A 25,329-nucleotide genomic window follows, 5' to 3' on the forward strand; every position below is an offset into this window, starting at 1 on the left:
GTGAAATGTGCCAAACACCTATACTGTTTGCACAGTGTAATAATTCTTCAGCAAAGGCAAGCAGAGGAGATACAAAGATTTACTTGTTAAAACACAGGACAGATTTTTTTTTTTTTTTCTTTTTTAAACTTTCCTCAGAGTTTTCTGGATTTAATTGTTTGAATTGTACTGGAAAACAATATTTAAGGACATATAAACAGTAAGCTTAGTTTCTTAAAGAGCTCTACAGGGTAGTGGGGGGGGAGGGGAGGCAGAGGAGGGAAGGGTACCTACCTACATAGTTTATGATACTAGGTGTTCTCATTAGGATCAGGATAGTTGGTATACAAAGTATCTCCCCACACTTTGTTTTTTCAGACTGACTACAGCAGTGTGGAGGGAAACTTTTTCAAGAAGTACAGGAGAACACACACGGGAGAGGAGTGTGTCCTCACTCCCTAACCTCTCTGTCACCCATTTAAATGCTGGAAAACTTCCAACAAAGTCAAAGTTGTGAGAGGAAAAAGCAGGTTTTCTCTGAAAGACATTATATACCAGGAAAGATGCTTCCTCACCCCCAGCTACCACCTTGATATGACACATTTCAAGAGACTTTTCTAGATTTATCACTCTAACAGCTCACTTACAAGAATTGTCAAGAACAACCCCTAGGTGATTATATAAAATCACATGTATAGTGATTTCCATGTAATTCCTTCTGCATTACTATGCATAAAACACTACAAAAGGGAATGCAGAAGACAGACTTACAAAGTTTTCAAAACTTGGCTAAGTAAAAGCTGAACTACTGTACTTAAGTCACATAACTCATGTATACTTTCTAATTTATTGGGCATTGGCTTTCCCGGGGAGAGGAGCTGCTATTTAAAAGGATAAGTGAGGAAAACTTAATGTTACAGTTTAGTGCTACTTTGTTGAGTGTATTCTCCTCCTGTCCTCCTCCCCTTTCCTGATCATTCCCAATACCCTGCTGTTGCTTAAAGGAAAACAGGAATTCTACTGTACAGGAAGAGCTTTATCAGCACCACATGAAGGCAGGCAAGAGATGGAATTTCCTCTGGCAGAAAAGGAGAGCAAGAACACATGAAACAGATCAGAGGAGGGGTTGGACCTGCATTACTTGTCACCTGCATGTGACAACTTAAATCGAGCACATTCTAATAATCCAAAAACAAAACAAACAAAAAATCTCCCCTCAAAAAAAAGAAGTTGCTTCTTAGGTTGCTTAGGTTTGATTGTGGTTTAAATCTTCATTTTGAAATAACATTAGACTATTAAAGCATCAGGAGAAGCTGAAAGCAGCAAGTGACAAGTTGGATAAATTCTTTGAGCAGGACTGATTCTGACCTTATCTACATCAATGTGCAGTAGAAGTAAGTTCAACATAATCAACTGATTTACCCATTGTAAAATACAATGTAAGTGTGATTGGGACCAAGTCCCAAAATCTATATTGAAACATCTCAAAGTAATCTTCTAGCACTGATTAGTACCACATGCTGTATAGCAACACAGGATAGAACTGCCAAGTAACGGCTTGCTACAATACCCAGCAACATAAATCTGATGGGCCTGACCTGGATCGCAGCAGAGACAAAAGAAAGAGCCCATGACTTCAAAAGGTTCCCAGTAAAGTCTCAGGTGACCAAAGGGTAAGAAGGATCCAAATCCCCTTCACCTTACAAGGACAGACACACACATACACCCACGTATGTGGTTCCATGACAGGAAGACATGAGCAAAATCAGGAGACAGGTCAGGATCTGAAATTTGCCTAACCTGTCAGCACAGCATGCAGCACAAGAGCACTTACAGCGCAAAATCACCAGCCCTTCAAAACCTAGAATACTGGTCTACTTTTCCTCACACAGAACTACAACAGGAAAAAGCTGCAAACAAACAGTGGTATTTTATATTCATTGAGGTTATTGTGTTAATCTTCTCTAATTAATACTGTTATTCCCCACAGTTTCATTAAAAAAAAAAACAACCAAACAACAAACAGTTAAACAAAACAAGAAAAACAAATAAACCCCCCACATTTTACCATCATTTTTCAGAGTCAAATGGAGAGAAACACAAAAAGAAAGATCTTGAAAGTTGAAGCAGCCCAGGTGTTATTAAAAAGAACAAAAAACTTGAAAATAAGGTTAGCAAAAAGTTCAGATGGAAATAAAAGGCAAAAAATGTGCAAGTTTCTTTACAGCCTGGATTAAAACACAGTTGTGCCTATGAGCTTCTCTTTTTATCTCTGACTTAGGAAGCCACTCAAATAGCTTCAAGCTGAAGGCAAACAGCAGACAGGAGCTCTTCAGCCCTCTGCAGCCTCTTAGCGTCAGCTGTTTGCCGGATGGTAATCAGATAAAGAGCTAGAAGAAATACATGAAAAAGAAAAGAAACAATAGCATAGCATGAGTTTAGCCCTCCAACAGCATCGTGCTGGAACCTTCTTTTAGACATCACAGTAATTGCAACATGTTCACCTAGGCTAAACTTTTCATGGAACACAGTGAGTTATGCTAATTTTGTGTACTGCAGGCTCTCTTGCGCTGGCTGCTGTTGGAGCTCCTTATCACATGTATGAAAGTTACAATAATTAACTGGTAACTGCCCAGCTATGTTTGAAGGCGAATGTCATCCAAAACCTATCATACAATATTTCAAAATCTAGACCAGCCTGTTTCAAAGCTGTAAAAATTTGGAAAGGATCACTGAATGAGACTTCACACAGCTGAAAACACTTGCTGTCTCTACCAGGCTGTGCTGTTCTTGACCTCAGTTTGTAGATCTGGTTTGAGAAAAACACACTGTGTTGATTGAAAATTCAATGTATTTCTTGTGACACAGTAACAAGGAGGAAGCTATTTGGCAGAGCTTTGTTGGAGGATAGAAAATATAAGGTAAGGTATTTACTAAATACAACAGTCAAATGTTGAAGGAATTTAAAAAGGAGAGAAATAACTAGACTTTAATATTATAAAAAATGACAAATAATTTTAGGGGTGGAGTTTACAGACTCATAAAAAGGCAGCATTCTTCTGGCTTGGACTAAGATTGTATGACTCAGTGAATTGATCTTTTTCTCCTCTAGACCATTTCCAACCTCACATCCCTCAAAAAAAAAATATTGGCTAAATGACTAATCATAAGTATTGCTGTTATGCACACCTTCACTAAAAAAAAAAAAAAAAAGACCAAATGGCAACTTTAAAGTGTGCTTCATGGGAAAACTTCATTGGTATAGTTGAAGTACCTGAAGAGGTCCTAGTCTAAAGCCCACTAATATTAGTTGCAATTTTTTTGTTAGTTTCAATGAAATTTGTATTGAGTTATCACACTGAAAAAAAAAATTAAACAGAAGGAAACAAAAAAAAACAAATATACCAAACATATAGCTTTACATAAATTACACAAACTGCTAGAATGACTTCTCATTTCTTCTTGCAAATTTAGTAATATACTTTGCAGAAACACATTGAAGAGTGTGGATGATATCTGCCAAAACAGAATTGTCTATTTTGTTTACGTGCGCATACTATAAAAATTTCACACATGTATGACCTAAACTAATGCCAGATACCACAGAAAGTGAACAGCACACATGTATCTATTCCCAGTAGTTCTAATAATTGGGAGCCAAATATGGTACTCTTCTTGCTCTTAACTAATTGTGTTAAAGAGCAGTGCTACTAGGAGAAAAGCAGTGAATACTGAGTAGAGCACAATAGAAGGAGATAGAAAATAGATACAAGAAGCTATGTCTCCAGGGGCAGTATTTTCTATTTGCTGGGCTACAGACTCACAGCTGATAATGCAAGTTGTAATTAATATAAAAGCAGGAGACAATATGGGGAAAGCTTGTACTAGCAGGGCCACAGGAGATCACTCCACTGCTATCCACTGTTTCTCATTTACACACACGGCCTTCCCTAGAAAACACAATTTTACCAACGTTTTTTCCCTTGAAAGTAAAAAAAAAAAAAAAAAAAAAAAAAAAAATTATTTAGCACCACCATTGAATTTTGCTCAATCTAGAAAAGAGCAACAGAAAGGACAAAAGGCATACAAAGCCAATCTGACAAATTTCTCTTTTGTTGATGCTGGAAATCTGCTGGAAACCATAAGAGTTTTTAACTACTACTGGATTTCTTGAACAGAGATGTTGTAACAGAGAAATTTGATATAGGATAAGCTTCTGACAAATCACAATTCTTACTTTGTATGTCCAAAATATCTGCTGGGCAAACTCTGGCTAGCTTTTTATGAGTGTAGATAGTCCTGCTAGGGCTGATTCTGATCTCATACTGCTTTTTATGGTGATATTAAAGACTCAATTAACCATAAGGAATCTGCTTCTTATTTATATCTGGGAAGTAAAATCAATCAGACCAGCTGATACCCACGTGAGTGAGCTAAGCAGGATTTGACTCACGTATTTTAACTGAAGTTTCAAGTATACACCTCTGACAGGATCAGGCCCCAACATAATTTTATCAGATGAAATTGAAAAAATCATTAATCTTAAAAGAACAAACAAAACCCAACTTGTTTTTATAAAAGAAACTACAATGGCTATAAAGCTTATTGTTTCTAAATGTGGTTGGACTCAAAGGTGTGGTAAATTAATTTTACCAGTTTTTCAGGTGGGTTTTTTTTTTTTTCAGTTATTCAGTTTCAGTTATTTTTCAGTTTTACAAAACTGAACTGAACTACTTGATACAGATGGCATTATCTCTCCCAAACACAATCCAAATCCTGCTCACCTTGTTCTTACAAGTAACACATGTAAACACAGGGGAATGACTGATATGACTGATACCCCAAAGATCTGTATCTAGGTACAGCCATATATGAAAATACTATAGACTACGCAGGACAGGGAAATCTATTGCATGCATGCACATATATTTCTGTGTGTGTGTCTGTGTCTATGTTTGGTGTGTGTAAAGTCTAGGATGCTATCTCAGAGATCATGTTGAGTGCATTTAATAATAAACTTACTATTTAAAGGAACTTTCAATATGACAAAAAGACATGAACAACTCTAATCTCACATAATATGTATGTTTTTTAAAAAAGACTACTCCTGGTATCACTCAGGTTTATTTTCCAAAAGATGCATACTTAAGATGATTACTTTTTTTGTACTAGAGTTACACAACTGAAACAAAAAATAAGGCACAGCAATCTATCAGATATTTTGTATCTATGTACAAGTTTTAATTCTTGTCCCTTGATTTTGCATTTGAAGAAAGCATCAGGAGCAATTTTTGAGTCTCCTAGAACACGGCAGTGTTCTGAAAAGCTGCGTGTTTTGTATTTTCTAATTAAGATTGAAATCAGACATGTAATCCAGTTGTCACCAAGGAACTGAGACTTGAAAAATCAGGGGGATGTTGGGTTTTTTTAATTGTCCTTCTATGTCATTCTGTGTGGCTACACTTCATCTAGACTGATAGACAACTCAAACCAAAAGGGATCACAGTTATCAAATAGATACTGAAAAACATTATTGGTTCAGTTTGAGAGAACAGAGTTTAAGGTTAAAACACTCAAATTTGAGACTTCAGCTGGTGACAGAAGGGTACCTTGGCCCATCAAAAAGCAGGAATACACAACACTATCTACAGTCTTGGAAAGTCCCTGATGGTCTTTGCCCCTTCAGAAGGCACTACAAAAAAAGAAAGAAAGGGGCTTACGGCAATGTTCTAAGTCTTAAGGCACATTCTAAGTTTGACTTATTATTGTTGTAGTTAGCTACTTAGTTTTTCTTCTGACACACTACAGACAGAAAGGGCACCTTTGAGGTCTAATCTGGTGTTTCTCGAAACTCCCACTGAAGTCCACAAAAGTGTGGCATACCTGCAGACTATAGCATCAGGCCCCCAGTTACTTTTTCATTACTCAGTGAAATCTTACCTAAAGATTTAATTACTAAATTATAATAATAATTATAATTATATTACTGGAACTGGTATGTACTACACTATTTTTAGTTTTTCTAATCTGCAAAATGTCAGAAATTTGCACAGACCATTCTTTGAGGAGAAATACTCAAGAAATGTTAAGTTGTCTGGATATCCAAAAGTACAAAATAAAGTATCTCCTCATGTGAGAGCTGAAAGTTTTAATATTCAGACTAATCTTTCTCTTCTACAGCTAAGATGTTGGATTTCTAATCTGTCAAGTGTCTTTTTTTATAAAAGACATGTATGTATATTTCTGGCTGATTTAATGACATTTTAGGAATTATGATAATTTAGGAATTATTACCTCTGAGCGACAAAAACATATGAACAAATATCAAAAAAACCGTTCCCACAAAAGCCAGTGAAAGGACAGCTATACATTTCTGTGGGAGAATTACTAGGCTTCAAAACAGGTTTGTACTAAAGGAAGAATTGTATGACACCAGGTGAGGCCAGCTACAAAAGAAGTGTAATTAAAGTACAAAATGTTACAGTATGTTCAAAAAAAGTTTAAAAATCTCCAAATTTTATAAGCATCATGTTTTTAAAATTTGAATAGCTTGAAATATGAAAAAAAAAAAGATCTGCAGACAATCTCATCAGACATGTTAGGCTGAACACAGAATTCAGGATAGGGCCTGGTATGTTTAGTTGAACAATAATAAATTGTCTGTGCTGGGAAATCGAACTTGAACTGCAGCTGCAAAGGTTTTTCTTTCCCTTTTCTTATCTTTTTTTTTCCCCTAACTAATCTGGTTCAGCCAGGGCATAGCTGTAATTACCTTCTTCCCATCTACACCTAATACCTCAGAGCAATAAAAAAAACCGAGGGTGTTAAAAATTCAAACACTAATTATGGGCTGTTATATTTACTAAACACAGCAGAGTAATAACAAAAGTTTCAGCTTCTTGTGGCCAGCACTACACTATTTGATCTGCCTAGTCCCTGGACCCTTTACACTAACTATATTACATAACAGGTAATAGCGCACTAAAATAAAATTCAATAAACACATTTATTACCAAACATGTACAGCACAACAACTTTCAGCTGTCTCCTTTTTTTCAGCACAGGTGTATCTCTGAAGAGTTCATTCCTTTGTTGTTTTTGGGTTTGGTTTCCAATTAAGTTATATATATAAATTGCAGAGCAGTAGATTTTGAAAGGGGAAGCATACAATATTTGAGTACCCCATTTAAAGTGTTATGGTAAATATTGGCTAGTCCTACAGTTCTTTCTGTTTTTTTCCTTCATGCCTGTTTTAAGGTCTAGAAAAACAATAAAGCTGAGAGCTGCCTTAGTTCCTAGTTCGGCTCTGCCACTACTACCACCCTCACATTCACATGAAACACACACAGGGTAGCTTTACACCACTTAATAACAATAGAGGGGTATGGATTTTTGGGGTGTCAAACAGCTGTCACAAACTGTCACCTCCACAAGAGAAACCCTGGCACACAACAAATTAACCTACACTTCTTTTGGGCTATCATTATTCATAGCCAATCAGTTGAAATGCTCCTAGTATTTCATGTGCAAATAAAACCATGAGGGGAAGACCCGCAGATCAGACTAGTGGGCCAATACATAAAACAGAGGAAACAACATGCTGTCTCTGTCCTTCTGAAGTGGCTCATCATCACCCCTACACCAACTTTCACCAAATGAGATCTAGCCTAAGGGTATGTATTAAATATGCATATCAAGGCAAATGAAAAAAAAAAAAAAAATGAACCTGGAGAGCAAAATTGGACAAATTTGCATGCTTGAACTGCTACATTTTCAGGTAGATGCTCAGAAATTATAGTTAATTTTTTAATAGACTTGCATGTTTATATTAGGCATTTTTTTAAAGCTTTTCATTTTCTATGAATAAAGATCCATTTCTTTCTGCTGGAACATTGTACAGTGCAAATATAGAACATGGTAGTTTGACTAAGCTATAAAAAGGTGTTAAAGTTTTGTCACAAAAACAAACTAATATACAAAAAAAGAAATCCAATAAGGAGACACATTTCCCAAAACGCATGAATAAAATGTAACTATGTGATACAACTCTTCATTTCCCAGTTGGTGTTCTGGTTGCACAAATTATTGCTTCCTTTCAAAACAAATAGCAGGGGGCTAAAGTAAAAATGTTATAGCTCAAATCTCCAGGAAGTAAAGGCATTAAATTATAATACCCAATGAAGTGGTAAACCCTAACGGGTGCAAGACAAATGAGTTGTCATATTTATTTGAGTTTGTTTTTGGGGCCACAAAAGCAAGAGGAGATTCTTCTTAGGGAAGATAATAGTTACCAAATTATCAAAGTGCTAACCCCCTCCACTCCTGTCCTATCATTGTGTGTGAATTTAAATATTATAATGGAGCACTGCAAATTGGCTTGAGCATTTGCCATCTGCCAGAACCCTAAACAGGCTAGTTTATCTAATCTCTTCAATATAAACATAAGCATGCTCCATTTCTACACTTCCACTTGAAACACACTCTTGTAAAGAAACTGTACTGGAGAAGCATGTATTTTTTTTTTCTGTTTCTCTAAATTTTACACAGTGACTCACTATCTTTCAGGTTGCCACTCATTTCAATTTCTTTTCTAGTACTCTCCCAGAATACTTATGCCCACGAATTTAAGGTTGTAAAATGCCATTAAACAAATATTTTGGAAATTGTGTCATGCCTCACGGAGTTTATTACCTACATGTGAGTTAGCTGATAAGCAGAGAAACTTTAAGGAAGATCTGCATACTTTTTTTTTTTCTCAAAATAGATTTAAAATGTAAAACATAGCACAAACCTTGTCATGCAATGTTTACTGAATACAAATGAGAAAATGAAAGCTAAGGCTTGGATCCAAAAATATTTTCCGTAACTAAGCCACGCCAGAAGGGGGACATTCAGAAGAATTTATTATTATTTTATCTCCCAATTCAGCTTCAGTCCAGGTCTAATGTAATTACTAAATACACACAAAAACAACATGTTTTCAAAGGAAACAAAAGCTCCTAGAAAGCTCATTCTCCCTGGGCTTCCAGCTACTCTTCTTAACACACTGGGAAATAAAGGCAGGCGTCTGTGCAGAAAGCATGGTTAACTTCACACCGGGTGTTAAATTAATATTTCAACCGCTAAAATATTAGACTCTATCATTTAGATTATTAGTTCAATTGAATCTAAAACTGTATAAACCCCTTTGCCCCCCAGGGATGCGTTCCTATAAATAAAGTGGAATTCACACCCACCCTTTTTAACCAGAGCTATTCCTTCTCTTTTCTGCTGTACCAGCTGCAATCTTTCCCTCCACATCCCAAAGTCTCTCTGCATCTACATCTTTTGAAGGATCAGAGGAGCCACTCCAAAACCCGGAAAAACAAAGGCACTCTCCTTTTCATGCACACCAATGTTCAGTACTACACACATTACACTAATACACCAACTCCTAAAGTGTTAAAATCAACCGCTAACCTACGGTTACTCAATCATCATTCTCTCCAACTTTCTGTAATACATTGTTAATAATTGCTTCATCAAGGTTACTGTCTTTTATTATGAAGATGCTTCAGGCGTTTGGCAATAAGTCCATATTCTGACAATAAGTTGCTATAAAGCAAAAGCATTGGAAACTCTAATGTGCTAACCCCTTTTTTTAATGTAGTGTAGTATTGCCAATAATTCTCATCACTTGTCATCCCCACGAGAGGGGAGGGGGGAGCAAATCAGCAAACTTTCTTCCTAACTTTCTTGTCTGTGTTTCCTTACATTGATGCATTGATTACAAAGTTGGCAAAGAACAGGAGAAAGCACTGATCCCCACATCAAACCAACAGTTTGCTAGCTCTCCAAGCCACCCAGACTAGGAAACTTTACAAACCATTGCAAACTCGATGCTTTACAGATGAAAACTGAAGGAGCCTTTTGCATTTCTACAACTTTGCAAAGTGAAAGGGAAGAAAGTTTGAAGATGGGATTCAAGCTTGCAGGAGGTTAAGCTAGTAATAATACTAACAGACAACAGCAGCAAAGCAAGGAAATCCAGAACAGGTCCTCTAAGCAGGTTAAAAACTTTAAAAGTATCATAAAGAAAACAGAAGGACTTACATGATCAGCTAAATTTGTGGAAGATCCTGAGAGTTCTTCATGGTCTGATTTGGAGCTGCCATCCCTTTCATCAATAACGAGGTCTATTGGCATTTTTCCTTTCAAACAACTAATGTACCGATGGCAGAAATTATCACACAATTCATGAACCTGAAAAGAATAACAAGAATAATAGAATCAATAATGGCTAAATATCGTATTTCAGCACTTTTTTTTTTTTTTTTTTGGTAACAAGTTCAACCCTCTGATCTACTCCACAAGTAACTCTAATTAAGGGGGACAATAGTTGAAGGCAAGGAAACAATAGAGAAATTGTTGCAGCACATATTATTCTCTAGAGACTTGCTGCAGCAACAAGTTAGAGAGAGAGAGAGATAGTGGGCTCAGACTTGAGTGCTGAAGAAAATCGGATTTGGTGATAACATCGGAACACTGGGAGCTGGACCCAGGTGGTATCTCCGGAGCATACACAACCCAGACAGGTACAACTAGTCACTCGGGACGGGATCAGTTTAAACCGGGGCTAAAAAAAGGTCTAAATGGCCGGGAGCAGTAAAATGAAGCTACTTGCTGAGGTTGTGGGAAGAGCCATTCTTGTCCCAGGGCACAGCCCCTGCCCACGCCTCGCAGGGGCCCCTGCCTCTTCCAAACATTTAGTCCTTGCTTGGGGTTAATATGCCTGCCAGAGCCGGAGAGGAGAACGAGTGGTTTCATTTCTTTTTGTTAAACTTAATATTTCTGATTGGGAAAAAGAGCTTCTACTGAGGAAAGGGGTAAGAAGGACGAAAGGGGTTTAATATTTAATATTAGTAAATATTGAAATTACACACACACAAAAAGGCAAGAAAAAATGGTCTGGGCATGTCTGTCGGGTGTCACATGCTCTGATGGCACAGGTTACAGTGTCACAATGCATTACCCCTATCTTCTCTGGCCATGTTTACAAGTCAGACCAAACAGTCAGGAGGAAGGGAGCCGGGGGAGGGCGAGGGGAGAGGGGGCAGGGAATGGCGTGCCCCCCGCCCACCTCCGTGGCTCTTACCTTTTCTAATTCCAAAAGATGAAACCTTAGTACTTGTATTGCTTGGATCATCTGCAAGAAAGTTTTGAGCAAGGGGTTACGTGGGAGACAGGAGCACGGGGGCTGGGCAGAGCCGTGAGCCGGAGTGGGAAAGGGGGAGAAGGGGATTGTCAGGGCGCGCGGTCATTATACAGGATTTTAGCTCATTGGTCACGCTTTAACAATTTTGATCAACTTTAACCTAAACACTTGATTTTTATCATATTTATTCCAGGAGCGGCGATTAGCGCTTTATTACCGCGATCTTGGAGTAAACCTCTTCCTCTCCTCGTTCCCCTCTCAGCATCCCCGGCCCTTATCCCTGAGGGTTCGCAGAGAAGTCAAACACACGCTCCCACCCCCACCCCCGCCCGCAGGAGAAAGGGGGCTGAATGTGTGTTTGAATAGTTTGGCATCTTCTTTACAAGCGGATTTAGGCACTTTGAATATTGAAATCGTTCACATTAGCAAAAGAATTACATTAGAAATCTCCAGCTCTCTCTTCTTAAGCAGTTACTTCCTTCACTTTTAGCTTCCCGTGGCTTTCAAACTCAGCTTTGCAATGCACTGGGGCTTGAGACTTTGCTCTGACCGGCTCTAAGAATAAAGCTCTTTGAAGCCCCTTGACGGCAACTTGCCGACGGGCCGGCGCCCCGCTCCCATGCCGGCGCAGCCCGGTGCCCGGCCCGGCAGCCGCTGCCCCGCCGCACCGCTCGGCCCGGTCCCGGGGCGGAGGAGGGCGCCTGCCGGCAGCGGGTGGAGGGGTCGGGAAGGGCGAGAGGGGGGTGCGGTGGAAGAGGGAGCTGGCCTTACCAAATTGTCCAACTCTGGATTTGAAGAAAAAAGTGGTTTTTCGGCGCGGACCTGCAAGAAGAAGGAAAAGCGGCATGAACTACAGCTCCTGTCTTGACCCCCGTAACCGGATCGCCCGAAAGGGGAAAATCCCTTCCACAAAACCGGCCGGTACCAAAATCTGGCTGAACGCCCTGGGTCACCGAGCTGTGGAGAGGAGCCCGCTCCGCTCCTGCCGGTCCGGCACTGAGCCGGCCGCCGGTCCCACGGGAGCCTTCTCCTTTGGGTCCCCTGCCTGCTTCCCGTCCCTCTCCCTCTGCCTCCAAAACTCGGCCACAGCTACCTTTCCCTATCACTAATGCAGGAGGGCAAAGCCCGGGAGCCCCAGCCCGGCAGCGTGGAGGGGCAGCCGGCAGGGGGGTGGAGGTCAGGGCCAGCCGGGACACCAGGGCGCACCCCCGCCCCGCCGGAGAGGGGGCGCCGGGGGGGAAAGGGAGGCTGCCCCTGCCAGCACCCGGCCGTGTGGGTCGAGGCGCTGAGGAGGCGGCGGGAGCGCTGGTGAGGGTCGGGGGCGGGGGGAGAGGTGCCGGACCTGTTTAGCGAAGACGGCGATGTCCTCGTTGAAGGAGTCGGAGGAGCAGACGTCCCCGCCGGCCACGCCGGGCTCCCGGGGCGTGCAGGTCGCCAGCTCGCACTTCTCAAAGACCAGAGCTAAGAGGGGGAACAACGGGTGCCTACCGGGCGGTGGCACACAAAGAGAGGGGAGGGGGTGGGGGAGAGGGGGAAAGAAGAGCTATAATCAACAAGTTTTTTTTTGGTTTTTTTTTTTTTGGTTTTTTTTTTTTTTTTTTTTTTTAATGCACGGTACGGACACACACACGGACACACGGACACAACCACACTCTGCAGTTTCGCACTAATGCCCCGGGCAGAACAGTGGAGAACCAGACTTTGAAATAAAAATACTGGTTTTGGTGGTGAGCTGGCTGTTGTTGTTTTGGTTGTTTGGTTTTTTTTTTTTTTTTTAATTTTGAAATTGCAATGCCCGAACCACATTCCCCGTGCAGTCCTCACCGACGAGGACAAAAGTGACCTCTCTAAAAGCACAAGGCACCGAACGTGCTCAGCAGCAGCTCAACTGAGAATGCTGCACTTTTGCCACAGCTTAAAATACCGCAAAACCTGGAAGATCCCATCCCTACCCTCCAGCTATGACCTAAAACGAGAGTACAGCTAAGCAAACTGCAAACTACTTAATACGTAATTTTATTTTTCAAGGGGCCTACTAACAAAAATGTGGTGAAGTTTCCTGGCTTAGGAAGCACACCCAAGTAAAATACCATCTGTCCAGATAAGTGAGCAGGGAAGGGGGTGGAGGAAGGGAGCACTTCGCGAAATATTTTCCCATAGTTGGTGTAGTCAGAAAAAAAAATTATCTGCGTGCTAAGTAGTAAGCATGCATTTGTTTCTTTTCCCCTTTGGTGTCTGATCAAGGCTCTACACTTTGTCATAGATGTTACTAGCTCTCCCTTTAGGATCAGTTAGTATTTTTTCCAAAAGGCACTGAAGGGAATCGGTGTCATTCCCTCCAAGCAAAGCCCTGGTGCAGGCTTGAGTTTTGCTGGGTATGGGTTTCTTTTTCCTCATGTTCTTTCTTTCTTAAACAGAAAATTCAGCTCATTGCCCCCAATGTATTTATGTCTTCTGTCTCTGGGAAGAGCTGTTTGCAAGAAGTGAATCCCTTTTATTCTTACTACCTTCTGCGATGTGAATAGCTCTTTATTTACAAAGTTGGAAGAGTGGTATTATGGCACAGAGGAGAACAGCAGAACAACACTTCTCCAACTAAAATCCAGAGCAATGAGAGTCTCTAGCTCCTAAGTGGGGCCTTCCCAACAAAATAAAATTAAAAAAAAAAAAAAAAACAAACACGGGTAAGAAAATACCCCCCCCCCCAAAAAAAAAAAAAAAAAACCCCGAAAAAAAAAAACCACGCACAAAAGCGAAAAAACCGAATAAATAAAAAAAGAAAAATGGAAGGACAAGGCAACACTACCTCTCTCCGACCCAGCCTCTCTCCCCAAGAGGTCTGTTTTCCAGCACCCATTTCCCGTGGGTGCTGGCATCTCAGCCGAGTCAGGCTGGGATCGCCCTCGTCCCGAAATCGCCCTCGTCCCGAGATCGCCGGCCACGGCAATGCCACCACGCGGGTCTCCCTCCTGAGCGGGCTGCTGCGGGCTGCCCTGCTGCCGTCTTCCCTCCGGACTCTCCGGGTTCCCCCCGCCCCACTCCGCTCTGGGGCCCGGCTGGCCGCTGCCGCCGCGGCCCCGCGGGAGCTCCCGCTGCCCGCCCCGCTCCTGCTCCTGCCCCGGCCGCTCCGCGGGCACCAGCGCTGCGGAGCCGGGCCCTGGCGCCGGGCGACCCGGCGGCACCTACCCGTAGATCGCATCCTTGTCCCGCTTCAGAGCGTCGTTGACAGCGGAGCCCATGCTGGCCGGCATGACATTGGGGTGCGGGGCGTGGGCGCCGTAGTGCTGTCCGGCGTGGAGCGGCGGCCCATGGTTGAGGTGGTGCACCGGGGGGATCGGCCGGGGGGCGTGGGGGTCCCCGTACATGGACGCCGGCACCCCTACTCCGTCCATCCCGCCGTAGTGGGGCAGCTCATCGTACTGTCAAAAAGCGGGCCGGAAGAGAAGAAAGAAAAAGAAAGAGGAGAAGAGAGGGGGGAATAAAAAAACAAACAAACAACAACAAAAGTCAGAAGAGAGTAAAGCACCCGGACAGACACAAACAGAGCAAAACAAAACAAGAACAGCCACAACAGAGAGAGAAATGCTCAAAATGAAGTCAGCTGGGACAGGGAGCAGGGGCTGGAGGGGCTGAAGGAGGAGTGGGGGTGTGAGAAGAGGTAAAAGGGGAAAGTGTGTTTGCCTATCTGCGTATGTGAGGGAAGATGGTCCTCTTCGGCACAGGCAGGAGAAACCCTAACAAGGAAACAGGGATGAAAAGGAAGGAAACGGAGGAGAGAAACTAGAGTTACTCTGCATTTGAAAAGAAGAAAAAAAAAATAAACAAGTAGAATCACAACCAACTAGATAAATAAATCAACACTAGAAAGGAGAGAGGAAAGGTAGGGTGTATCGGGAGGAGGAGAGGAAGGGGGTAGATAAAGGGGGAAATAATCTGAAAGTTACCAGAAACATTATTTAGTGGCAATTCCCCTTGTCCTTGTCACAGCCAGAGACAAAAAAAAAAAAAAAAAAAAAAAAAAAAAAAAAAAAAAAAAAAAGCAGCTATATGTGTATACATATATATACATTCGTATATACACAGACACACATATGTATTTCTTAGTCTTTGCTAGGCAGCAGCAGTAGCGGCGGCGGCAGCAGCAGCAGCAAGCTTTCCCCTGTGAAACCCGTGCTACTGAGCAGGCAGAGAGCAGGGAATTCGCGCTGCTGGGGAAAAAGCTAGAGAGGAAAAAAGCGTGGAACAATTGCAGAGAGACACACACACAGAGACACTCATGCACACACACAAAAAGCCAGCGAATAATTTTTGCTGCTATTTTTTAATAGTGGCCGCCATCATCATCAGCAACAGAGGAGAGCAAATCGGACAGGCCCCTCTTAAGAGAGGATTTATATATAGGTAAGTGTTGGAGATTTAAACCTACCCTTTGCGCCATCAGTCTGCGCTCCAATAAACTCCTGGATGTGTCGTATATTTAATATCCCAGTCCAGCAAAGAAAGTGATTTAGAGTGAAGAAGATTCCTTTTTTTTTTTTTTTGCAACCCACTTATAGACTTCTCCTATCCTCCAATATGGGTAAATAATAGTAATAACAACAACAATAACAACAACAATATATAAAAAACAGTCAAGAACCACGATGAGTTTCTGTGTTTTCTTCTTTTTTTCTGTCTCTTTCTCTTTCCTTTTTCTGTCTCTCTTTTTCCTTTTTTCTTTCTCTACGCAAAAAAAAAAAAAAAAAAAAAAAAAAAAAAAAAAAAAAAAAATTGTCAAGCCCCCAAACTGAAGGTTACGATCGGCCCGTCAGCAACCCACATGTAACCAAACTGTCGTGTCTCATGGCTTTTTGCCACTCCAGCTGTCAATCAAAGCCAGGGAATGTCAAGGTAGTGAATGAATGATGGTTGATGATGATGAAGAAGAGAGGAGGAATCTTTTTAACCCCGGTTTCTTCTTCCAGTAACTCCGTGCTCGGGTTTTGCCTTTTAGGATCGCTTATAGGGTTGTTGGTTTTGGTTTTGTTTTGTTTTTTTCAAAGTACTGTGAAGGGGGGTGGGGAAAGATGCGAAGAAAAATTGAATAGTTTGCAAAGCCCGGACTTCCCCCTCTCTCCTTTTTTTTTTTTTTTTTTTCCTCCCGGCAGGTATTTTGTCTCCCTCTCTCCCTCACTCCCTGGGATGAGTGAGTGTCAGTAAGTGTTGGCAGGTTGGCTGCCGGCTGCCTTATAGAAGAGGCTCAGTTTTGCGGCGCTGATCGGCGGGAGAATGAAGTGACGGAACCCGGAAGTAGTGGTGGCCATAGCCAGTCCTGCAGCGCGGCGGCGGCGGCGGCGGGGAGCGGCGGCGGGGAGCGGCGGCGGCGGGGAGCGGCGGGGCGCGGCGGCGGGCGCGGGCGCGGGGCGGCGGGGCGCCCCAGCCGGCGGAGCGCCGGGGATGCGCAGCGCGGCGGCGGGGCGGCCGCGGCGCCGCGCGGGGGGAGCCGCGCAGCAGCCCCTGCCCCGAGCGAAGCACGGCGTGTAGGAAGGAGCGAGCGAGCGTGCGAGCGAGAGGGAGGGAGGGAGCGAGGGAGGGAGGAGGGAGGGAGGGAGCGAGGGAGGGAGCGAGGGAGGGAGGCAGGGGAGGAAGGACAGGGAGAGTGCGTGTGTGCGAGAGGGGGGAGAGGCAGGGGAAACTGCAGAGAGAGAGAAGAAAAGTGCGGTAGAAGCCCGGCCCCGGGTCGGTTTGCGCTAGATTATTTGAGCAACAAAATACCTTCCGATTACCCGCGGTGTCGGGCGTCTGGCGGCGCGCGGGGCCGCTCGGTCGGGTCGCCGGCTCTCGCCGCTGCCGCGCGCGGTGCGCGAGCCCGGGGGCAGCGGGAGCTACAGCGCGCGGGGGGGCCGCGCAAAGTTGCTCTGCCCCCGGCAGCGAGGCTGCTCCGGCCCGCCGCTCCCGGCCCCGCCAGCGCGCCGCGCTGCCAGCCGCGCTGCCTCCCTCTGACAATTCATTGTGCTTTGCTAAAAATTAATTTTCCAGGGCATGAAGAGAACGCCTCGTTCAAACCGTGTTGGGCACCGCTCTTCATTAAGTGATCGCTGCTATCAAACACGCTCTGGATGTCTTAAAGGGGGGGGGGGGGCGGGGAGAGGCGGAGGGAAGAGGGGGAAATCCCTTTTAGTTTTGCGATTAGGCTGCCAGGCTTTGTAAAGGGCTTAAAAACAAAGTCATGCTCAGTCTTTTGTAGGAGAGATCCAGATGTTATGTAGATTTCTGTTTGCATGTTCGTTTTGAGCGGATCCGGCGGTGAGCGCAGTATTTACGTGTGTGTGTTGCTGGACTTTACCGTTTATCGACGTTGCGCTTGTGGAATGTATGCTGGAGTATTAGCTCGGTAATGCCTTCTAATGGTAGTGCTAATTACAGTGGGGTTATTTAGCAAATTAAGTGAGATGATGCACCCCCCCCCCCCACCCTTGAGTACCAAATGAACTTTTCCGAACACACAGGCACACACACACACACAAATGCGCGTTAATTTTGGTGCGTTTCTCTCGCCCAATCACTTCGCTGAAGCTACACCATGCCTTACCTCAGAGCAGTCAATTACCAAAGCTACCCGGGATCATCAATCATGGGGGATGCTTGAAGTTTAGGGGAGGAGCGATGGTCAAACTATCGATTGCTGCAGTTTTGTCCTCCCCAACCCCCCACCCTCGTTCACGGTCCCCTGCACATAAAATCTAAAACAGACTATCCCGTTAATAGTGGAATTTATCAATTATTATGTACCCGTTTGTGAATGTGGCCTCATACATAGATGGCTTTTGAAAATACACGGCAGAAAATATATTATTCCGTTAGATTTTGCTTTGCTTTGCTTTTCGTGGTGATGACGATGCTTTTCAGAGGTTTGAGGCTTTTTTTTAACTTTAAGAAAATGACTCAAGGGGTAGTTATAGATATTTGGCCTGATTTTAATAGGCAAAGGGAATGAGCTCCAGAGGTCAATAAACCCCTCCAAAATGATGAATGATTGAGTACCTGTGATGATGATAGTGATTACCGGAGCAATTAAACAGTTTGATTAAATGAGCCATCATAACAATGATGTCTGCGGGAAATCAGCCCTCACGTATAAAGAAAGATAGTGTGGAGAGCTGACAAACGCCAGTGGGCATTCCTGCATGTTCCGCTAGCGCCGAGCCCTGCAGAGCAGGGCTGTATTTACAAATATGAGGAGAATACGGAGAAAAGTCCCTCTCCTACTTATAGCCAGAGTTGCACCCCGCTTAAAACCCGCTAGAAGCCGGAGAGCAGACACGGGTTTTTTTTTTTTTTTCCTAGAGGATCTCCTCCAAGATTAAAGCTAGTCCTAAGAGCAACCGAATTGCTGTGACTGACTTTCACGGGACTGTAAAGAGAGGTGAGTAGAAGAGCCCTTAGTATGTAGATCTCTTTCAAGCAGTGGTTAAGTCAATTCATTTCGCAGGGAAAAAGCCAGTCTTCTTGTGCAGTATTTTATACTCTGTCGTATAAATCGGTAACGTAATTCAAGATATTCATGGTAATGAATGCTTGGCTAATCCTTTGGGTGCGCGGAGACCTACAGAGCAGTAGGTTATGCAAATCCTTTCCTACTTTTACAGCTGTAGTTTTCTAGCAGATTTTTTTTTTTAAGAGATCTAGTCATCGGTGAATGTTATTTGGGTTTTTTTTCCCTTCTTTCTTCCCCCTCCCTCCCCCCCCCCTGCCCTGTGCCCCAAAGATGCCAGATTTCTCAACTTGCATGGAATCATTTGCTTGTGATGCAGCCAGCTTAGAGGACGTGGTTCAAATATTTGTCGCTTCCAAACTTGTTTTTTAACCGTGGCAGTGCAAACCTAGAGCCTTCTCTCTTGAGATATACAAATGTACCTCTTTTCAAATAGTTTCAGTATCACCAAAGAAGAGGGCTTTCCTTATAAACTGGCTGTGCAAAAGTAATCTGCCTACATTTAAGGCTCCATGCATTTTTTTAGACCACAAGCTGTAAGAGAAGTTAATCAGTTTTCTTCGTGAAAGAAGTTAGATTACTTGGCTCCCATCGAAGAAATTATTTTATTGCTTAGAATATAATTTTAGACCACTTTTTTTTGCTAATTCTATTTTCACAGAAATCTCTGTATATCTCAGCTGCCCTGACTAAGAAATTCTGAGAAAACAGACTAAAATCAATGCTGAAAAAAAAACAGCCAAAGACTTGTGCAGTGTTCAGTGCTGCTCCTTTCAATTGTTTAATTTTTTTCCCACTCCTAAAGTAATTAACCCCCTGTGTTGTCTTGCCCTGCTGTGCGTGTTTGTAATCTGGGACAGGGACCAACTTTTAAAAATTATTTTAACTTGATAGAAAGTGAAATTTCATATAGTAAATGGAGATCTTTCATGTTCCTCCTGTGTCTTTTTTTTTTTTTTCCACATGAAAAGCATTGAAGCCTTTTTCCTCATCACTATCCCAGTGGATTAAAGCACACAGAGAATGTGGTTTATAAAGCGCTACAGTTTAGCCATTAAAACGGGATCTCAATTTAGCGCCCTTAAGTGAATGTACTCATCTATTAACAAAGATGCTGTTGGGAACTCGGAGGAAAATGGGATACGTGTGTGCAGAGAGTGAGGGCTTTCACATACTTAGGTGATTTTTCATTTAACCCCCCCACCCCCCCCCCACAAGTGACATTTCTTTTTAAAAAAATGTAATTCGGGAAAATTAAAATGGCTAATTTCCATTTCTCCTGTATCACTTTCAGAGCGAGGACTGTTTTCAGGAAAAGTGTGAGATAGATACGAGTTGGGGTGGTGCCTGCAGTTTTTTTTGGGTTTTTTGTTTGTTTGTTTGTTTGTTTTGTTTTTGTTGTTTTTCTTTTGATAGATCGGCTCAAAAGTCCAAAGAGAAATGAGGTGTCCGGTATGGAAGTGCATCTCAGTCAACCGCCAGCTCCTTTTGCCGAGGCTGGAAATGGTTTTAACAGGCGGTAAAATTTCATCTTGTGGTGTCAAATTGGGGTCAGTTTGGGGTTAGCGCTCTCAGTGTCCGAGCAGGAGCTGTCCAGCTGTGTGGGGATTCATTAAGGGCAAAAGATCCGTTTCAAGAAAAACAATACAAAGACAATCAGAGGGCTAAAGATCCTCTTCAAATCGCATTTTACAAGTGCACCAGAACAAATATGGATGCTGAAACCTATTCCCTTCAAACTCCCAAATCGGCTTCTTAGCTCTCGGAGGGAGCAAGAGAGAAAATCCTCTAAAAGTTAAGAAGAGTCTGTTTTCAATCAGCCTTTCCGAAGTGTGGCATCTTAGTCCTTTGCTGGCTTTGAGACATGCCTCTCTTGCTTGCTTGTTACGTCTCTACCTCCCTCCCTCTCTCTCTTTTTCCACAGCCTTGCAAAAGTGGATGGTACAACAGGTAATATTTCAGATTTCAAGAATAAATCCCACCGGAGACCTCAAACGGCTGTTTTGCATGCGCGTGTGTTCCTATCACAAGATTTAATGCAAATAGAAAGTTTTTAGGGGGAAACAAGCCATGCTTGCGAGAAATCCTATTGTACTCTGTAGGAAATTTTGAGCTCCCCTTGTTGGTGATCCTCCGGTCCGATGGGTAATTTAGGCTAGATTTACTTTCCGGTTCTTAGCAGTTGTGGAAAGCACCTATTGCTAATCTGGTTTATTAAATTCGCATGGTTTAAATCCTCTTAACGTCCCTACATCTGTTAGGACAATTGACTCCTTGCTACAGGGACAAATAACTTGAACCTTAATCTTGTTTGTAACTTTATTCAATGTTTGTTTGTCTGCTGAGTTCAAGTATTTTGGAGGATGCCATTGTATTCATTAACATGTAGACTGCATTTGAAAGCAAAACTCCTCTTAGACGGGTCAGGGATATCATGGAACACAGTGAAAAATTTAGCATATTCGAACTGGCTTTTTATCTCGAACTATCATTCTAGCAAATGTGTCATAATGAATGAAGAAAGCAATCTGCCTGTTAAAATATGGACGCTGGACATCACCGTGACACCGTAGTGAAATTCATGTGAATTTTACTTTTTGTTTTGCTTGCAAGGCGAAGTGTGGAGTTTAACTAGTACCTTTTTCTTTTTATAATCAGGATTGTGCCACAGTTAAATTCCTACCCCCAAACCCGCTCTTTACCACACTCTCCTTTGCCCTTTCGGTTGCTTTTTACAACTTCAGTCACTTTTTATTCATCTCAGCACTCTTTGATTTGCCTCTGACTTCCCGCAGCTGCAAGACTTTCGAGGTCCCATCTCGGGTGCCCCTGTGAAATCATGCACGTTTTGGCTTTTGCAGATCCCTGGGTTCATTTAGCTCCTCACCCTGATCTGTCTGCCAGTGGTGTACTTCGCTTTTCAGTAACGTATTATTATTTGTCGAAAATCTTTCTAGTCCTGAAAGTCAATGGTAGCCCATCACGGTGAACTTTTCTTGACCTCGACTGCGGTATGACTGAGATGTTGGGAGCTGGATTAGGAGGAGGTTCATTTACTTACCTGTTACTTCGCCTTTTACTCTTTCTTCCACCCCTTTGCCCTCTGTTTTCTTTTAGAGGGAAAAACCCCAATCCCGCACGAAACAAGAACGATCCGGGTTCGTCCTCCCCTGCCGACCCCCTTTCTCCCCTCGCCGCCGGGACGCAGGGCTGTAACCCGGCGCTGGCGGGCTGCCCCGGCGGGCGCTGCCGCGGCCCCGAGCGGCGCTGCCATCAGCAGCCCTCTAGCGCTATCTGGCGGGGCTCCAATACGAGCCCGGAGCCGCGCAGGGCCCGGCCCTCCGCCGCCGCCGCCGCCGGGGCCGTGGGGCCGGGCACGGGGCTCGCTCCGCGGCCGCAGGGCCCTCGTCCCCGGCTCAGCTGCTCCCGCGGGACGTTGATGAGGCCCAGTCCCGGGTTCCACCCCTGAGGGGCGAAACCGGCCGTGGGAAGGGGCACAGAGATGAAGCCCGTCGCGTTTGTCCGGCTTATGTCATTCGGGTGGTGTGAAGCACTAAAGTCAGAGGAGATGAGATTTTTTTTTTTTTTTTAATTATGTTATTTAGGCTGGAATGTTTGTGAAAGTGGAATGTTTGTAAAAGTGGAGACCATAAACAGTCGACATTTATTTCCATCACACACCAGAGGGGGAAAAAAAAAAAAGAAAATAAGAAAACAACCACAAACCTGTCAGGGCTTCCCACTAATACTGTTTGCACAGGGCAGTAAAAAATCTAGTTTGCAATTGTTCTAAGAATCCCGAAGTATGAAAAAATTTTAATCTTTCCAGTATAACATGGTAACCAAAAGGACAGTTAAGGCAAAGTAAATGGCTTTAGTGTGATACCAGAGAATCCGCAAAGGCTTCAAATTCTCCTCAAGCTCACTCAAAATATCTCCTTTTGTTCTCCAGCTGCCTATAAAACTCCAGAAAAGAAGTGCTCTCATTTTTACACTGGAGTTCTCGGTCCGGAGAGAACAATATACTCCTACCTCTTTTGAAATGATCCGGAGGCTCTCATAGCACACAGGCAATCACTCGAAGCACGAATTTCCTTTTTTTTCTTTTTTTTTTTTCCCAAGAACTGCTCGGCCCATTGTTTGAAGTGGGATTCAGTGCAGAGCCCAAAGAGAAAAGGAAAAAAAAAAAAATCCTGAGAGCCCGGTTTGGTATTGCACAGAGATAGAGCTGACAAAATATTATAGCGTGTTTCCTAGAAGTACATGGTGAGAGCCGGCAGTGTGTTCCCGAAAAGAGGTTGCTCTTTATTTCCACCACCACCCCCCTCAAGATTGTGATCGTCTTTGTATGTCTTTCTTTTGATCCCACAAAAAGAATGCAATACACATACATGTGTTTGCTCTCCATACAAGAAATGCCATACAATGGAATATGTGGCCAGTCAGTTCTCATAATGCTTAGTTTTGCTGTAATTAATTGAAAACAGTTATTAGGTCGTCATTGGCAATAGCGTAAATAATTGCAGCAGATTTTTACTTAAAATTGACCGGTCATAGAGTGATAGATCGATTCGAGGTATAAAAATGATGTATCAAAACATCAATGTCGATTATTTGAAATATTGTAGTCGAATCTTTTTATTGCTTCATCGGTTAAGTGTCTGAAAGTGCTGTGTTCCAACATATATTTATGTTGTCAATACTGTCAAAACTGTCAGTTTTATTACAGTGGATTTGTAATACATTTCGGATTTGCTCATTTGCATAAAATGTCCACCTCAGATACCCCTCCTTTTCTCCATCTCTGGAAATCTGTGTCAGTTTAATGAAAGGATTCAAGACTCATACCTGAAGAGGGGAGAAAAAAAAGAAAAAGGAAAGGAGAAAAATAAAAGGAGGTGTTGCTCCATTATGTCCAATTTTAACATCCGTTTGGAAAGCTTGGGCTATTTCTGACTCGCCAAAAGAGGGAATTCCTCCCCCCTTCCCCCTCCCTCCCCCGGCCCCGCTTATTTCCCCAGTAGAATTTAAACACTTTTCTACTCTCACACCTAGATTAAACCATCCAGAAGAATTGGGAAATTGTACAGGGTTACAGTGACGAGACAAAGCACACCTGTGAATGCTGCAACCCTCCCAAAGAGAGCAACAACCCCCTGAACCACGCACACACGTGCAGGGGTTTGAATCCTGCTAGAAAGAAGGAGACAAAAGGAGCAATAAAATAAATATGTGTGTGATCCTTTCCTAACGGTTTGGAGCCCAAAGGAAAAAAGCAAACTGTAAGCAGTGTTGGGCATTTGATGCCCCCCCGCCCCTATTTTATCAGGGTCTGATCGATGTGATTATTCCTTTTAACTGTAAGCAGTGATTTTTTATTAGCATGATCTCAGGCAACTCTCTAATTTTCTCCAAGAGCCCAGCTGAGGGATAGAGAAACTCAGGAATAAATAAATAAGTCCATTTGCACAATAAAGTCTCTTCGATAGAACAAAGAGTGAAATTAGGCAAGTAACTTTATTTCCCACCCCTTTCCGAGGATGAAGATGTTTAAAGGTGTTGGTGAGATGGACCTGAGGGGTATGTGGGTTGGTTTCTTTCCTCTTCCCCCTTCCCGCAATCCCCCCTCCCCACCCCCCCACCCCTTCCCCCCGGGTTATCTGTGTTTAAATAGATGCTGAAGAGATTTCTGAGTTCACGGGAAAGAAGGAAGGTTAGTTAAGGGAATGGCAGCGCGCCTGGCAGGTATTTTAATGACTGTCCCTTTCTTTGAACACTTTCAATTTCTCTGCTTCTTGTACAGAATATGTTTCCCAAACCAAGTATGATTTCTGTTGTAACTCCCGTGTGTGATTGTGATCCCTTCTGAGGTAAATTGAGAAGTACGCTGCGCAAAAGGAGGAAATCGCCCCTGGGGTGCTTTGTTTACTTTGGTTTGTAAAATCCTGCTAGGGGATGGTTTCCTCAGTGTGTGGCAAGTGTTTCTTCAAGAAATTCATCAGCCCTTCTACAATTACTTCGAGCTCCGAGGGAAGAAAGGTGCCATCACTTTCTCACATCCCAAGGTGTTGCAGGGGGGAGAGAAGAAAAGGCTGGAGCATTTAATTATAATGGGGAGGGGGGGTGGGGGGTGGGGAGAGCGGAGGCTGCAGAAAGGCGTCCCAAGCCTGTACCTGTAAAAAAAAAAAAAAAACCTGCAAGGGTATACTTGGGAAGCGTGTGCCATTTAGACATGGGGAAAAGTACCCCGTCTTGTGCAGTAATTAGTCTGAACAATAAACATAATTGGAACAAAATCAGTTGGAAGTTTCTGCGTTTTTAATTACGTTTCATTTTGTGGTAAGCCGTAAAATTATGAATGCCTCTCAATTAAACACTATCCACTTGTAAAGCATTTAACAACAATTATTCCTTAATCAGTTGGAATGTTAGCCACAAATGATGCTGTTAAACATCAAAGGGACGCCTTAGACGTTACCTTTTAGTCATAAGTAAGAGGATTAATTTCTATAATTAGAGGGGATAAATATGTGCATAAATAAATCTAATTTTTTTACACATTCTCATCCTGTCTGGGAGAGGCGAGAGGCGAGGATCTTTGACATTGCTCGCACTCCTAGCTTTCCCTGGTCGGAGGGAACACGAGAGCAGCGAGGTGAGAAGCCCCCTGCGGGGAGCCCCG

General features: G+C 43.1%; 1 protein-coding gene and 1 long non-coding RNA gene across 6 annotated transcripts in view; one reads left to right on the top strand and one right to left on the bottom strand.

The window, feature by feature from the left end:
- The window catches only part of MEIS2 (Meis homeobox 2), a 175,931-nt gene extending 158,808 nt beyond the window's left edge, over positions 1–17,123 (bottom strand). For 4 of the 5 annotated variants that reach the window (XM_053979644.1, XM_053979643.1, XM_053979641.1 and 1 more), the window contains exons 1-6: positions 15,600–15,874; positions 14,360–14,592; positions 12,516–12,657; positions 11,945–11,995; positions 11,114–11,164; positions 10,072–10,221 (exon numbers count right to left, since the gene is read on the bottom strand). In XM_053979644.1, the coding sequence (XP_053835619.1) occupies positions 10,072–10,221; positions 11,114–11,164; positions 11,945–11,995; positions 12,516–12,657; positions 14,360–14,592; positions 15,600–15,611 (639 nt within the window). In that variant the 5' untranslated portion in view covers positions 15,612–15,874. Of the gene's footprint in view, positions 1–10,071; positions 10,222–11,113; positions 11,165–11,944; positions 11,996–12,515; positions 12,658–14,359; positions 14,593–15,599; positions 15,875–16,927 lie in introns of those variants that run through there. The other variant, XM_053979642.1, reaches the window with a different exon arrangement.
- Positions 17,124–18,448: 1,325 nt separating this feature from the next.
- On the top strand, positions 18,449–24,946 carry LOC128808484 (uncharacterized). The gene is made up of 2 exons (XR_008437475.1): positions 18,449–18,578; positions 20,064–24,946. It is a non-coding gene; the product is annotated as an uncharacterized LOC128808484 (long non-coding RNA).
- The last annotated feature ends 383 nt before the right edge of the window (positions 24,947–25,329 follow it).

Source organism: Vidua macroura, chromosome 6, assembly GCF_024509145.1.
Source record: "Vidua macroura isolate BioBank_ID:100142 chromosome 6, ASM2450914v1, whole genome shotgun sequence".
Taxonomy (NCBI): Eukaryota; Metazoa; Chordata; class Aves; order Passeriformes; family Viduidae; genus Vidua; species Vidua macroura.